The following is a 17,220-nucleotide window of genomic DNA, read 5'->3' on the forward strand; positions in this document are numbered from 1 at the left end:
CATTTTCCTCGCCGGCAGAACAATTTCCATCAGGCTCTGATGCAGTGCAGGAGGCAGAGCAGCTCTGCTCTTGGAAGTAGCACACGTTACCTTGCTCAGAATTAAGTTTAGCTTGTACAAAATAGTGTTTTATACACACATTTAAGAAATATTGGTCTCCTTCATTACTGTTACCAGAAGTAATATGCACACATTTCCCAAGAGCATCTTTGTATGAACAAGATTTCAGAAAAATTAAGCATAGTAGTTGTAAAAAAAAAAAAAAAAAAAAAAAAAAAAAGCAAAGCAAAAACTGAGGAGCAAGCTTTCAAGTGAGTTCCTGTAGCAGAAACTGAGGCTTTTATAAAAACTGTGATTTATGAGAACAACTCCATATTTACACAAACCTCAACAAGTCAATTTCAACTGTACTGGGAATAGTCAAACTTATTCCAAGAAAAGGTACCTAGAGTGAATACAGCTTACTGGTAAACCAAAAGATGAATATTCAGAAAATTCCATTCAACACACTTAGGAAGGATGTAAAACAAACTGCTAACTTGCTCGACATTATTTAAATTAGGGTTTTCTCTAGCATCAGTACAGTTTCAGAAGTTCTTCAGAAAGTAACCAAGGACCATCAAAATCTGAATTTTGAAAATTGTTAGTTTCACTACAGTATAGCATTCTTTGTTTACTGTATGTTCAAAAACCAGTAAACAAAACCATTTTCTTTGGCTTATACTAAAACTACACCAGATTAATGACTTTCTATTTTTACTCAACCTTCTATCCCCAAATTAACACAGATCTTTTTATTGTAGTGTCTTTCCAATTTTCAAAGTATCTCTGTTAAAAATAAGAGTTTGCACATACCATGATTTCCTGTTAACCAGCCATGTGTATATACTGGCATGAAGGGTAAGTTTTGTACGACAGTAACATTAAGTGATATTTTCAATGGCAGTACCACAGAAGACATTAAATGAATGTTAGTTCAAGTGAGATTTGAGCTTATGATGATCTTAAAAAAACAAACCACAATGTCTAAGCATAGTAAAATACAGTGTAAAACCCCCTAAAATCAGACAGTAAACTCAGGAATCCTGCACTCACAGTAGGAATGTTCTGCACAGCATTAACACGAAAGCCTGTTCAGTTTGAAACAATGCAGACAGCTAGGTTTACCTGGATGTAAATGCCACTTCAAGGTGTTTAAACAAACACAAAAATGAGACAATGATGTCAGGAAAAAGGCCTTTAAAACAGGCCACCAGACTAACTTGACTTTCCAAGTAAGAACATCAGTTTCACAAAACTGTGACACTAATGCAGTTTTAGGTAAAGTACCCTTTGACACACAAGCTGTCAATTAAGCTATCACAGTCTTTTGTGACCTACTCCCTTTTGAACTGTTAGGGAGGACAGTCAATAGTAGCTCAAGTTTTAATTCAGTAAGTACCTTGTTTGTTTGCAAAGGAACATTAGAACACCATAAAATTCTATTTTTACAGTATTTAGAAAACTGATAAACTAGGGTTTTTTAGTCTCTCTTTTTAACAGACGAGTCCAAAACTTCTGTTTTCTACGTGTCTTTGCAATAGTGTTTTAGCCAGCGCTGCCAAAGAATTTCTCTGTGGACTACCTCACGTTGTTACTGAGCTGTGCAAGGTATTCCCGCAGCTCCTTGGCGGCTTGGAACCGCCCGTATCTCTTCTTTGGGTTGGCACACTCATCCAGCAGGGCCTCCAGGCGCCCCTCTTTGGCAATCTCAGCTGGGGGGTCGTGCAGGAGCCCCCCCGAGGTGCCCCGCCACGTGGCGTGTCTGGACAAAAGGTTCTGGCAAATGGCATAATAGTTGTGGTCCACAGTGACACGAGCACAAAGAATCTCCTTAGAGAAGGACAGACAGGCTTCTTTATCACAGTCATCAAACTTGCTCTCGTACCACACGTCCCAGTTCTCAGGTTTATCTGTGAAATGCAAGGAGACAGTAAAACAAGTGAGAGACAGGAGCAAAGAGCATATGCGTGTCTGAAAACAATCAGAAGCTCAAATGACAGCAAACTGGTAATATTTAAACTAAAACCAGTTTTGTTTAGATAAACTCAGAACTGTTGGAGCCTAAGACTGCATCTGACAGTCTGATACGTCCTTCTGATGAAATGGTCCTGGTGAAACAAAAAATAAGGGAAAGAAAGAAAGAGGGCAAAATAGACAGCAAAGAGAGGGCAAGAAAAAAGCAGCACAGTAAACGCATGAAATCTACATTCACACATACCCAGAGGAAAAAATGTAACATGAGTAAGTACAAGGGAACAATCCAGAGCCAAAGCTGAGAGAAAAACAAACAAGCAACATGATTTATTTTAGCAACATAGATTTGGGCTCTCCAGTTGCCCTGGAAACTACTGCTAGCAAGTGGTCTACCAAAGACTAAAACAACATTGCAAAGTAATTGCTATAAACTTTTGAAACTTTATCTTCTATCTTACTTTCAACACAGCAGTAACCAGAAAGAATATAAAAAAGCAGATTATTACTTATAATCTTTGAAAAATATTAAGTATTACTTATAATCTTTGAAAACAGTAAAATTCAACAAGGCAAATGGCATCTATGTACATGTACAAACCCTTCTCCTTGTCACAGCTTTAACTTAAAACCTGATTTACGTAAAATACCTCATGCAGTAATAATACTTAAAAGGTTACTAAGCGTGAGCTCTCCTGAGTTCTTACTACTTTTTGTTAGAAAACTTTCATCTTAAGTTTCCAGACTACTGCCAGCTTTGAGAAGAGGTCCTTATCATGGAGTCCCAGAGTTCTGCAGATGCCTTTTAGTGTGAGGTACAAATAAAAATTAATCTGTGCTTGGCAGTCTCTGAGCTGACTATCGGTCTTCTCATTCACAGCACACTGAAAGTCAGTTTAGGAAATGAAAGAGTACTGAAGGATGACAGCTAAAACTATAAAACATGATGTAAGATCTGCAGAATTAATAGCAAAATCAATGTGGAAAAAAAGGCCAGCAAAGAATGGGAAAAAAGGGCTTCAGCAAACTCAAATATGACATCCCACAGAGAGTACAATTAGGTGTTACTGTACAGTGCAACTGCACAGAAGGTACATACTGAAATATCTGAATAGGCATATTGATCACTCTGGACAGAGACTGCCCCATGGAACCTTCCCAAAGATCCATGAAATCAGTATTAAATGTTAACCACCATACAACTTGATACAAAGACTGAGAATCTTCTTGTGTCCTCTTTTTGTTGCCTGTGTTCTTCATTGTTCGATCATGAATCACACCAAAAGCCTGGTTGGGACAACAGATGTGAAACTTGCAGCATTCAGGTTCTGCAAGGAGCTACTTGCTCCTATTCCACCTACATATCAACATTTCCAGAGCTCATCTGGACATCCTTCTGCCTGAGCAAACAGACAGGCTCCAAAAATGAAAGCCTACAGTAATATTATTTTAAGAGAGAGGGAAAGGAACAGAAGAGAAAGGAACAGAAGAAAAGGAAAGGTTCTACAGTAAATGTACTGGATATTCAATATATTAAAAGGTTTCCTTGGTAGGCTCACACAGTTTTAATCTAAGCTGCTTGAGAACATATAATAAATCTAATAAAAAAACCCAACCAAACAACCCCAAAATACACTTGCTTGTAAAAAAGTGTGTGGATAGAAAAACCCAGTCTAAAAGTTAATTCTACAACACAACATATGAAGCCTATTTGCAAAGCTTAAAATAATCCATTCACCCAAAGCAAACTGGAATCACTTGGCCTGTTGCCATGAACTTTGCAGAGTCCAGAGTTTCATGTTCAGTGTCTCCAGCCCTTAGGTCTGCAAGTTTTCCTTATAAGCTCAAAAAGAATATAAACCTATGTGATGCCACTTTGTCAAACACCTCTCCTGCTGCCTCTGCTTTGAGCTTTCACAGCTGACAGAAAATTAATTTGGAAACAGCTCTAGAATTACCCATTCCTTTGGTTCCATTAGTACAGAAAACCAACAGGAAGCGAAGTCAGGCTACGGGACTGAGGCAAAGCAGGGACTAATGCTGTTTGTCATTCACAGAAAGCAGAATTCCAAGACTTCCATGGAAAACACAAAAAAAACCTCTCTCTCTCAGCTAAGGTGGACAAGACAGCCAGGCTGCTTTTCTGTCTATCCGTCCATCCACCTGTCCAAACACAGCCAGTGCCAACACCCTCTTTTCCCACCCCCACCTCTTCCTTTATGCACATTACAGTACTTAAAAGCATCCAGGTATGCTCAACAGCTCATGAAATTGACAAACTGGTCAAGCTAATTAGTAGTCTAATTGCAGAAGAAAGCTAATTTATTTGTTAATTAGCAGTCTAGTTGTAAAGCAAACAAAATATGTATTTAGCAACCATGCATACTTTAAATATTGCAGAGAAAGAAGTGAGACACACAGGGTGAGGGGAGTGAAAGAAGACACTTACTCTGTCTGATCAACCTTTTGTCTGCTACCAGAACGTTTTCTGCATCTACAATGATAACTTTCCCATCTCTTGGTCCCACTGCAAAGTTGTCAAAGCTGACATCAAGGAGGTAGAGTGCAAATTCAAAGTCATTATTTGTCAGCTGCTCAGCTATTTCCATTAATTGCCAGGCCAGATCCACTCGTTTCTCCCATGGTGCATTGAAGTAACTCCACAGCTCTTCTCCCACGTAGTTGACAGCCACCATCCTTCCACAGGCTCCCAAGTACTTTGCAAATGGCCAACCCTCATCAGATGGAAAACTCTGTATACAAAAAAAAATTAAATTTTTAATTAATACAAAACAGCTTAAGATTTTAAAAGGCTTTTCAATAAAGCTTAGAAGAAAAAGCTGCAAATAACCACCAACACAATTACCCATGTATTTTGAAGTTTTGAAGGGAAAGGAAAAACAAAACAAAATGTATTTCTGTGACCAAGAGGCCTTGCTGGACTAACACAGGGAAGAAGCTGGATGACCTGAAACAAGACATAGCCCGTATCTAGCTTTCCATGTACACACACACACACAGTTTCACCAACCATCTTTTTCTCTTGGTGTTTTATTACACATCTGTTGGAGTCCTGCAAGTACTTTTCCCAACCCAGTATTTCTGCATTTGAGTTTTTAGTTAAAACCAGTTCTTTTAACAACCTAAAGAAAAAAAACTCTACAAAGTGGCACCTCCTTCTCTCCACCACCACCCCTTCCATTTTCCCAGTTGATGGGATTCCTTTGAGGTTTCTTAATTTTCTAGTATACCTTACCACTATCTCTTGATTAAGTGCTACATATATACTGTGTGTTTATTACACACAGCCACGTAACATTTTTATCAACAGTAAAATCTGTCTCCAACAGTACCTTTCTTGGAAGTTAACACAAGATGCTGAATAGAAATGACACACTACAAGAAATTACAAAAAGCCACAACACACCAGCATGGTTTTCCTAATTCATTTGTGCTGAATGAGCCCTAGGACTTCAATGGGAACAGACAAGCACTTAAAAGGTACTTTCCAAACTGCAGAGGAATGCTGGATAGGAATGCAAAGGAAGAAACCACAAAAGCACTGATTTAAGAAGCCCCAAATTTACATAAGTTAGCACTCTAAGAATATGATGTACACCACTTTTAACTATTAGGAGATACCACCAGGTGCCCATGCTCCTTCCTCGTGCTCTGCCTTGCTATGGTGTCACCAGACACCACCCATGATCCATTCTGCAGTAATGACACAGCAAAGGTTTTACCACAGCTGAGGGGACCAGCATGGTGGGGTTCAGGATGAATGAAAGCCTTGTACCTTCTGGAATCTACAATGGCAGAAAACATTTACTGTCACTGGGGGAAAGAGACTGGAAGGAACACACCATGTAGAACAGGTCTGAACTACAAGACCATGAAGTGAAGAGGCGTCTAACATAACCAACCTTGGCTATGCAGGACACCCGAAGAAACTAAAATCATAACTAATATACATAATGGACAATGTTTCCTATTTCTATGGCAAAAGCCATGAAGCTGCTCTCTAAGGTGGCAAACCTTAGAAGACAATTTCTGGGTAAGTAACCATGTTTACCACTACAAAGAAGTAGTTTCTTCACTGGGCAAAAGGACATCAGAGCCATATTGATAATAGAACAGGTTCAAAGTTTTTGACATGTCTGCACGTCTGAACTTCAACTCTATTTTTATCACAGGTTCTACTCACATAAGCAAAACAGGTTGTGATAAATCCTGAGGAGAATATGAACTAATTTGACAGGTTTGAGAGCAGTATGGTATTTTCAAGCTGCGATACCATGCAAGCCAGCAGAACTAAATCTCTCTCAGTAACTAAATCTACCATGCAATAGGGAAGCCATTATCCAGCCTCCAGCCTTATTTACCTGCAGGACTCAGGGCAATTAATGAAGGTGGAAGCACAGCCAAATAGCCACCAGTTCAGGCCAAGTCAAGTGTCACATTCCACAGTTAAGAGAGTTTTGGGGCTTTTTTTTCCACTTGTTTTGTGGTTATCAAAATAACCTTCCAACAACTGAAGTGTGTACTAATTCAGTCTTCCTTACTTATTCTGAGTAGACTATATAACAGAAACATGGCTGTGGCATCAGTAAATGTCACCAAAGTGGTATTTCAAGTGCATTTATTGTGACTGTATTCAGTCCTGGACCAAAACAAAACAAGAAGCAAACAGCTCTTGTCCATCAAATGAAATTATTTGTTTAACCTACATCATACAAACTTCTCGTTATATTGGGGAAAAGTTGCCTGATTACATTTCCTGATAAACACAAGCTTAACTAATTTCACCAAATGTGCATGACATTTTCATATTGCTGCATTTTATCAGCATTCAATTCAATGATGCTTAAATATTTCAATTTAAATATTACTTTGGACCACCCCACTCCTTTTCTTTTCCACAGTTCTCCTCTTCTATGTTCCAATCTTGCCCTGCTTATGACTTTGCCTGCCTTTTCAAACACAAATTCAACCACAAACAGTTGAACCTGGCAAGGAATGTGCTGCCATTGGAAGCACAGGTGTCCCTCCCTCCCAACCCACCAAGCACACTCATTTCAATCCCCTGCACATCATCAGGAAAGCAAGGCTCGTACTTGCCGGGCTGGAGCTCCCTGGGATCAGAGCCTGATCCATACCACATCACCACCTTGTGCTAGGATGCACTGCTGAGAGGAAAAGAGGAAAAGAGAAGGCCTCTCCAGCTGGATGCAGAAGAGGGAAGGAGCTAAGAGGATGTTTCCTTTCCAGCAGCAGCAGGGATTTATGTAATGGATTAAACTGATTTTCGAAGTGCAGCGTTAGTCACTGATCTTCCAAACACATCTATTATGCTTCCTGCACTGTGTACAATGAATTTCATTGCAGACAAGAAATACTAGGAGCAGACTGGTTTATTCAGAAGTGCACACCTTCTTACCAGCAGAATATCTGCATGCCATGCTGTAACAGATATATTTATAACGCTGTGGCAATAAAAACATCTTTTGACAACAGGAGTGCAGGGAATCCTGCCAAGGTCTGCACATGTACAAACAACATCTCAGCTTTGGCTCCCTTCCAACTGGCATGTAACAGCCACATCTACACTTCATTACCCGAGTCAGTAGCGGAAGAAGGGGATAAAAATATGTACAAGTGCCTCATTCAGTAGTTTTTACATTCACTTGGTGAATTTGACAAGAATATTAATTGAAGTGCAGATCTCTTGTCTTCGCAAGCAGCAGTTTGTAACTTTTTGTACTATTCTATTTCGAAAGCTGTTTTCTAAGAGGAAACTGCAGCTAACTTGACAAGCGTCTTTTGGTTCATGTATTAAAATTTTGAAAGCCAGTAAGAAATGAAAATAAATTTATATGATTAATGAACATGTATTCCATGAACAAGTTGCATTTAGAAACAAAAAGCTTCTCACATCACTGTCAAAAATCTGATTTCTGGGGAGTAATACATAACTTTATTTTATGGTTTATTTTAGTAGTACACATATTTAATTAGACAATTTTGTACTTGAATATGCTATTTTCAGACTTGAAAAACCTGCTTTTGACAATCAAGCTTAAAAACTAAGCTCTTGTTCAAAACCAGAAACAGCTGTTTGACAAAAGAATCTGATCCTGATGCACCCACTCACATTTTATCTGTGAACATACAATGCCAGAGAAACCACAGACAACTAAACTCCTTGTGCTTTAAAATAAAGTAATGCATACGAAAATCTCAAAACAGGTAGCTTAGTAAGATTCCCCTCATTAACATTATCTTTCTGTATTCAGAGAAATATGTATATTTTCTAACAGAAAGATGGAAAAAAGTAAAGATGACAAAAACTTCTGCCACCTCCATTCCCAGTGACACACCCCCAAAACATATTTTGCTTGTTCTAATTAGTGTAACTACAATACATCTCTCTAAGCAAGGCTCAGAAACCTAAACCAACCCTGTCAAAGGGACAATGGACATGCTGTTCCTGAGAGAATAATACTGCATTTATACCTTTAAAAAATACAGTGTAGTCTCAGAATAAATATTAAGAATTAACAGAGAGAATTTATCACTTCACTGACAAAAAACACACTATCAGTGCATTTATCTTCCTCACTTCCATCTGTCTAAACCTGAGATTAGACACAAATGTGCCAGTGCTTTTTGTTCAGAGCTGTGAATTAGATCAGGCAGTGAAGACTCACCAGCTTGCAGCTGATAAGGCCCATTGTATTCTGCAGTAACACAAATCCTCCTTGAATTAAACACTTAAAAGAATATTAGTTTATCCTAATAAAGCATATAATTCATCCTCATAATCAAGATCAAAAAGCCAAACCAGTTTAAGTAACAACTGACATTTCTGTTGTTAAAAAACATGCTTTTCGTTTTCAAAACTATTCCTGAAGATGCTCTATTTGTCACCTCCAGTGCTTGCATAAAGTGAGTTCCAGACAAAACCTGCCCAAACAAAGAGCTGCATCTTTTATGTGGAAGAAATTTAAAAAAAAACACACACAAACAGAGCAGGGACTTGTCTCCAAGGGACCCTGAGGAACTTCATGGCAAAATGACCCCCTCCCTGACACCTTCACTGAATCATCCAGCTGAGCTGCAGGCACCAACAGCAGGGCAAGGAGAGTTCAAATATCATGCTCTTTCTCAAAAGGACACGAGTTCTGTCTCAGAGCACTGCCGATTCCACAATGTGAGCAGAAGTAGCACTTGTGTTAATCACCAAGGCAAACGAGCAGAGCTCTGGAACCATGAAGAGCTGGAGAGCAGATTTTACCATGATGTTTTTGGATCAAAGGAGTTACAAAGCACAGGCTAAACACAGATGCCTCCTTTTGTCAGGAACTGATCTGCATTCTGGAAGATACCTATTCAGATGGTTTTCTGAATGCTAGTGAGCACAATGGAAACCGTGTAATTCCAACTACATGCCGCAGCATTTGACATTTACCTAGAACTCCCACTGGAGTTACACACATATAGCCTACACACAGCCTGAACAGTGCATTTCACTGAGTGCTCCAGATACTGGTGTTCCCATTGAAACCATGGGTTTTTTAAATTTATTTGACTTTTCTTCAAGCTTGACTATGTTTCAACCAGTTACTACATACAATTCATGCCAACAAGAGGTTCACACCAGGCTTGACACACTATAGGACAAAAATACACAGAACTCTAAATATTGGTTAAGATGAACACTTCACCTGTAAGAGTTGTATTTCACAGCATCAGCACAGATATGCCTCTTTTCCAAATAAATTAATGAACAATTATTAAACTCGATAAAGCAAATTTAATATCATTATTGGTTGTCAACTGTTCAAATTGGGTTGCAGTTCATAGAAGTTTTTTTTCAGATTAAATTTGCAACAGATGCAAATAATCGCTGTGTATTTACTTCTCATCAGTAATGAGTCTAGAATATGTCACTATAAAGGAGTCCTAGCAAAGATGGCTTTATTTTTAAAGTTACTTTGCAAAATTGGAGTCTAAAACAAAGCCTCAATTATTTAATTCGGAGAAGTAAAACACAATGCCCCCTATACATCTGACATACCAGAACAACACTGGTATTGCAAGGTTTCTAATGTGGGGAAACAAACTTTTTTCAGCTATTGAAAACTGCAAGGGTGAGAATTTCTCAAGAGAACTTCTATTTAAGTCTGTATAGTGACTTCCCAACAGGATTTAAATTCAGACAGCCATTCATCATAACATACACCCCACAATAACTTCAAGAATTTCTAGACTATTTTAAAATACCCCTTATAATTCACCCTACATGTTTTCTACTCTAGAGAACTTTCACTATGAAAGAAGGATGAAAATAGTTTTGATAACTTAGGGAACATAATTAAATATGAAAGTTAACATGACAAGTACAAGCCAGTTCTGGTCTAATATGTACAGTCATATGTCACTGCAAAAAATGATTCTTCAGTTTTCAATACAAACACATTAGAGGATTATTCTTGTAACACAAGGCCACTCAATTTCAATTCAACAAAGAAACAATTTTTCATTCCTTTTAGAAAGGTTCACAATGGAAATTCAGTCTATTAAAATCCCAGTATCTGTATGAGCCAGGACTTAAATAATGCAAGTCCAGCCAAGGACGTGTCAGGTAGCGCAGCTACCACCTCAAATTCACTGCTTGGTTTATGGCATCGGAATTACGGAACAGAAACACCAAATTCAGTAATGAAGACATTTTAAAGGCCACCAAGTATTAAAACTGACTTGCCATTCTACATTCTACCAATGGATTTAGAAGAGAACTACAGAAAATAACTGATGATTAGAAGAGTGTGTATGGAAAAAAATAGAAAATAGGAATTTGCCCATTTAGTTATGTATGGATCAGCAAAAAGATTCTGTGGGACATTTGGCTAAATTGCTACTTTGAGTGAATTCCGTGCAAGAAATTGCTTCAAATTGATCAGTTAAAATTTTAATATATGTTTACCAGACCTCAACTATTGCTCTTGCCATAATAAAACCAAACAGAAAGCCCAACAATAACATGTAGAGAAACCAGAAGAATTTTGGGTTATGTGGCAACAGACTGTTCATGTAGAGTAATTATACCAGGAATAGAGATACAGCTGTTGGGTTTGTTTTGCTTTTTCCCCACAAGGAATAAGAATGATCACAATTTGTGAGAAAAATAAAGTCATTAAGCTTAAGCATTTAGAAAGCTAAAAACATATCTGAGGGAAGGGCAATGATTTACACAGTCTATTAAAAATGCAGAAACACTGCTATTTGGCACATAGAGATTGGCATTTCTCTTAGAGAGATAAAAGTCCTTGAGACTTGTAATTTACATACAAGACACAAATGTTCACCAACGTTCTTTGAAAAATGTTCATTTAAACAGGCTGTTAAAAGCTACAGCTTGAGACAAAGTTGCATTAATGCACTCTGGATTTAATTGATAGATACCTTCTATAGTTTGAAAAATTCTTCATTACATGCAAGCATTTTATTTTAATTGCACAGTGTATGTGCAAACTACAAGTTCACTTTGTGTGCCAGTCTCATTTTTCCCACAGTATCTGGTGCGGGTCTGTGTTTTGGATCTGTGCAGGAAATGGCACTGGTAGCTCAGGGACGTTTCAGTCATTGCTGAGCAGTGATTACACAGAGCCAAGGCCTTTGCTGCTCCACAGCCCAGCAGCCGGGGAATGGGGGTGCACGAGAAGCTGGGAGGGGACACAGCCAGGACAGCGGATCCAAGGGACATTCCATTCCATACGGCATCATAATCAGCATGTGAGGCTGGGGGAAGGAGAAGAAAGGAGGGGGGACACACATCCACAGTGACAGCATCTGTTTTCCCAAGTCACCGCTCCTGCAATGGCTGAGCACCTGCCTGCCCATGGGCATTGCTGAATGAATCCCTTCCTGGGCTTTGCTCTCCTTACTAAATGGCTTTGGTCTCAACCCACAAGTTTTGTCACTTCTACTCTCCCAATTCTCTCCCCCACCCCAGTGTGAGGGGAGGGAGCTGCGTGGGGCTGAGTTCCCAGCTGGGGTTAAACCACAACACTGAAAACAAAGTAAAGGCAACTGACATTTCCATATGGCACCCGGCAATACTGTAAACCAACAGCACAGCCAACACAAAGGCAAGACTGAGGGTTGCAAGACCAGCTCTAGATGTACTTTTGCCAAAACAATTTCTAAATCCTGTATTTCAGTTCTGCCAGTACAGATGTAAACTGTCTTTTCAGGTAAGCGTTAAGATCTTAGGAAAAATACAACCACCTTACTGAAAAACACCTTTCTTATCAAGAAACCATTTCTTATTTCAGCAGTCACAGTGTACCTCCCCCAACTCTGAGAACAGGGATTTGGGGCTCTGTTGTTTTTTTGTGTTTAAGTAGAGAAGGTAACACTTCACCACAGGCAGATGGTGTCAGACACGGCGTGGCTGCACACCAGGGCTCACAGCACAGCTACAGTGGCACCACGGCAGCAGCTCGGGAGCTGTCAGCCAAACTGCCAGGACACTGCCACAGCACCTCCAAAGAGGAAATCTGGAGGCTGACAGGGATTGGTGCAGGAGCTCTAAGAAAAGTGAGTTATCACACCCTTCAGTTCTATTAACAGTAAGTTTATGTTCCAACTTGCAAGTGGAGATAAAAATTAACCAAGTTACTTGATAAAGTTGAATAGTATCCACTATTTAATATATTGAAAATATTTCAAAAACTTTCTCCACTACATCTATTTCACGAGACAAACTAGAAGCTAGTGGTTTATAGAAAGTGACAGGACAAGGATAAATCTGCTTACATCCAGGATGGTTCTCTGAACAGTCACACTGCACTCAGTCTCTAATCCAAGTTATTTTTTTAATTTTTCTATTTCTTCCTAAGGCAACTTCAGCCGACCTATCTTTGCAAGTGTTTGATGCACACCATCATCATATTCAGTTAGAAATAGGATCCCATGCATAGACCCTATCCTCCAGGTGATTCCCATTTCAAATACTGTTTATCATTGAATGAGTTGAAACAGCAGCAAGTTTTGTCGTTGCTTTTGTCCAAATAAGCCGTTCATGCCTATATGAAATACTGGTTTGGATGTAGCATTTTGTTTACAAATCTGACCTTATTTTACTAGAAAGTATTCATCTTTATTGCAGAAAACAACTATTAGGAGGGGAGATGTAAAAACCCCAAACCTATCAAAAACTAGATCTTTAGCATACAAGGTCTTTGGCTCAAATGTGAATTCAGATGAAAATTGTGAGAGGATTTAATTAGTGAGCAGTTTAGCAAGATTCTACAGAAGAAAAATTAGTATTTCAATATCTAAAAAAATATGTAAAGTGTACTTGAATAATACTGCAGCTGTCATTCCATTTGCTTAACAAAATAAAATGGCAAAAGGGGCTGAATTCTTCCCTGAGTACACCTACACAATAAATAAGTGCAATCAAAAAAGGTTAACAAGAAGTTACAAAAAACTACAAATAGTGAGTTAGGATTACAACATGTAATCAGTACTAAACTGTGCAGCGTTATACTTTTGATACAAATCCCTGAACAGTAATGTGCTATGGGTTAAAGCCCCACCTGAAAAATTCCCATAGCAGAAGCTGTAAATCCCTTGTGATGATCCAGTGAGCAACACCACTTCAGGAATAATCCATACTCCTCACAGGCTACAAGCTAAAATCCCAGTCTCTGATGAAAAACCTCACAATCCACAAATTGCAGACTCTTGTAGACAACTACAGTGAATTTTCAATTACAAATGAAAGGCCAAGCTTTGAATTCCTACTCAATTGCCTACTTCCATTTGTCTGTAACACAATTAAGCAACACAGAACTCACATGCACTGTGCACCAAGAGTTTAGACATCATCTCCACTGTCATGAATAACAGTGCTCAGTCACTGCAATGTTCCATGAAAGGCTCGAGGCAAAAACAAGCAGTATTTTCCCTTGTGCCCTCTTGGTGACAGACAGCATGAGTTAAATGCATCAATTTATTGATTGCATTATTTTAAATTAAAATCTGATTCTTCATACAACATCATGCAGGTTTCTTGTGTTGGAAGCAGCTGATTTTTAAAACAAGCCTACAAGTTTCATTCCAACAGCACTACTTGCCCTCATCAATACTGCAGAAACTACACCATAAAATGTCTTACAAATGTTATGTACAAACAACCTTCTCAGTAGTCAATTACTAGTTCTAGAAAGTAACCACCTCTCAGAGTGTCTGGCACATTGCTGCTGCAAGAGCTGCAGAACACAGAATTACCCATTCCTTAAGTATTTCTCAGATGGAGATTAAACCTGGAGTACTATGGAATGGGAAGAGATCATACAGATTCATGTACTTTATGTATTTCATTCCTAATTGAGGGAAGGTCTTCAAACCTCGAGTACCCAATACCAAAGTTAATTAACACTCTTGTGGAGAAACCATGAGTGTTTAGCACACAAAGCTGGCCTGAACCTCCCCAGAAATTGTCCAAGATATCCCAAAACATCAAAAGTACAAGACTCTATGAAACACTTTTGATCTGTTAAAAGGCAACAGACTTGCTTTACTTCTCTCTGAAGTGCTAAAGGCTGCCTCCCTTCCCACAAATTTGACCTGCTCTGCTCTCAGCTGCACCCTTGCTAAGAAAAATGTTGAGCAGAGCGCTCAAGTCCACCCAAGATTTTCTTCAATAGATTTGCTTGACAGTCTCAGGACTCATCTACACTTCATTAGGCAGCTGAGAGGGATCGAGGCCCCTAATCAACCCACTGCCCACCATTTATGATCCAGCCCATTATAGTAAACGCCACAAGTGTGCCATACCCTTTGCCTGAAGTTGTTCTATGGTCATCAAGGTCTACACTCAGTATGTTGGAACCACTGTTCAAAACCAAAAAAAGTTGTATGAAACACAGTTGTATGAACCACTGTTCAAAACAAAAAAAAAGTTGTATGAAACACAGCCAAAACAAAACACTTCTCAAAGAATTTCTGAATATACCCAGCAGAGTGAAGCAGTTTTGATTTTATTACTTAAGCGGAGTTTCCTTCATCATTGTGCTCAGGAGGAACTTCACAGCAAAATGGGAGACTTACTGTACCCTCAAGTCTGCTGAGAAACAAACTGGAAACACACTCTGAAAACAAAACTGAAGAACTGTACATGGAGAGACTGAAGGGCAGAAGGCACACTACCGAAAAACATGTTTGTAATTAAGTTCATAAATTGATTTTCTAGAAATTAGTCAGTAGGCAAACTTTCTGGAGGGTAAAGCCTACAGCACTGCTTTTTGGGCATTTCTTGGACTCTCACTAGAGAAACAGCAGATGTTAATAGTAATCATGAGGTAATGTTTTCAAAACATATTTGCAAATATTATTTTAATCATACACTGGATAAAAGCAAGGACAGTTCAGTAGTTAGACAAAACAGTTCTGATTCCAAACCTACATGCTAAAGGCACACTCGGGAGTTCCCTTGATAATGTTAAAAACCAAATTGCAAAGCTCCCCACCTAAACAGACACAGAACAGAAACAACGGAGTGGTGCCACAGAATAGAAGTTTTCCAAGCATTTTTCACCTAAAAATTTACATAACATATTAAAGCACAAATTTAGGTGTGTGCACATAGCCCGTCCTCCTAATTAAAGACTACAGAACATGTAATGGCTGAAAAGAGAACACATTTCATTTATCTGTCGGTCTATTTTCAGGCTACAAATACCTATCTCTAATTTCTACCAGCACTAACTATATTTAGCTCACATTAAGAACATGACATAGCACATGAGTCAGTTTCTGACAAGGAAAGCACAGCAGCATCGCAGCACAGTCTCTACGCACTCCCTCCTAAACTAAAGCCTAAGAAATGAATCACGGGCACCCACTGCTGCCCGGGAACGTGTGAATTGCGGAACACGCTGACACCGAACTGTGCCAAAGGCACAAGTCAGCAGAGAGCATCAGCCTCCGGCACTGACCCGCACGTCCTGGGGGACGGCGGCTGCCGCTCGGTACCCGACGGCACAGCGGGATGGGGATGGAGTTGAAACCCTGAGGGGAACGGCAATCGGGAAAACACGCAGTCTTTGAGGGAGAAAGAAAGGAGGAGAGCTGATCAGGCTGAGTGAGCTAAAGAAACGCCTCCTGCCCGGAGGCAGGGACCTGGGACCCGCTCAGCCCGCCCTGCCGGCACCTCTGCAGGAGAGTCAGGCACGGCACAGAGGCAGAGGCGGCCCCCGCGATCCGGCGGGGTTTGGGGCCAGCTGCCCGGGCGCCCTCAGCCCCACCCGCAGACGCGTCGAGGGCAGGAAGGGCCATTGCGGCGAGGGTCCCGCCGGGACGGGCACCGCCGGGAGCGCTCACCTGCAGCACCAGCGGCTCGGGGTTGAAGGCGAGGGTGATGAGCAGCTGCATGCGCTCCGAGTCCTTCAGGTTGCGCAGCAGGAAGCTGCCCGAGTCCTTGGTCTCGGCGTAGCGGCGCACCAGGCGGTCGAGCAGGCGCTGCGAGGGGCAGTGCACCAGGTCGGACCAGCCCTCCACGGCGCCGGGGGTGAGCAGCCGCACGTCGCCGTTCAGGCTGGCGAACTCGGTGGCGGGCAGCGCCTGCAGCAGGTCGCAGCGGCCCCTGCCGGTGGCGCGGCGGCAGATCTTGGTGTCGATGTCGGCGAGCTCCTGCGCCGAGCCCAGGCGCTTCAGCACGACGCGGCGGGAGCCCTCGCGGGGCTCGCCGTACCGCGCGAAGTACACGTTCTTCACGTTGAAGAAGTCCAGCAGGCGCAGGCGGCCCCAGCTCTCCAGCCGCAGCTGCCCGTTGAGGAACTTGCGGCACCAGCTGGTGCCCCAGCAGGCCGGGCACTTATTGAGCTGCAGGAAGCGCCGCTCCGACAGCTCGTTGCGCTGCAGCGAGGCCAGCAGCGAGTGCGTGTTCAGCACCAGCGCCGCCGCCAGGCTGCCCAGCACCGCCAGCTTCACGTAGCGGTACAGCCGCCCCAACTTCAGCGACACCAGCCGCAGCATCGTCCCGGGCCGCGCCGGGCCCCCCGCCCTCCGCTGAGCTCGCTGCCCGCCCCGGCCGCGCCGCGGCTCCGGCTCCAATAAACTCCCCGCCTCGCCGCTCGCCCGATAAAAGGCGGCCAAGTTACTGAGGGGCCGGCGGGGAGGGGGAGGGCAGGGGAG

At 41.2% G+C, this 17,220-nt stretch overlaps 1 protein-coding gene across 1 annotated transcript; it reads right to left on the bottom strand.

The window, feature by feature from the left end:
* Positions 1-286: 286 nt before the first annotated feature.
* DIPK2A (divergent protein kinase domain 2A) lies at positions 287-17,187 on the bottom strand. The gene is made up of 3 exons (XM_041414405.1): positions 16,408-17,187; positions 4,463-4,766; positions 287-1,952 (listed from the first exon to the last, which is right to left on the bottom strand). The coding sequence occupies exons 1-3, from the start codon at positions 17,059-17,061 to the stop codon at positions 1,621-1,623; spliced, it is 1,290 nt and encodes a 429-aa protein (XP_041270339.1). The 5' UTR covers positions 17,062-17,187; the 3' UTR covers positions 287-1,620.
* Between the last annotated feature and the right edge of the window lie 33 nt (positions 17,188-17,220).

This window comes from Onychostruthus taczanowskii, unplaced genomic scaffold (assembly GCF_017590055.1).
Source record: "Onychostruthus taczanowskii isolate IOZ18803 unplaced genomic scaffold, ASM1759005v1 scaffold45, whole genome shotgun sequence".
NCBI lineage: Eukaryota > Metazoa > Chordata > Aves > Passeriformes > Passeridae > Onychostruthus > Onychostruthus taczanowskii.

Coding starts and splice junctions, on each gene's coding strand:
- DIPK2A (XM_041414405.1), bottom strand. CDS start 17,061: ATGCTGCGGCTGGTGTCGCTGAAGTTGGGGCGGCTGTACCGCTACGTG. Junction 4,767..16,407: donor CCGAGCCGCTGGTGCTGCAG/GTGAGCGCTCCC, acceptor TTTTGTATACAG/AGTTTTCCATCTGATGAGGG. Junction 1,953..4,462: donor CAAAAGGTTGATCAGACAGA/GTAAGTGTCTTC, acceptor TGCATTTCACAG/ATAAACCTGAGAACTGGGAC.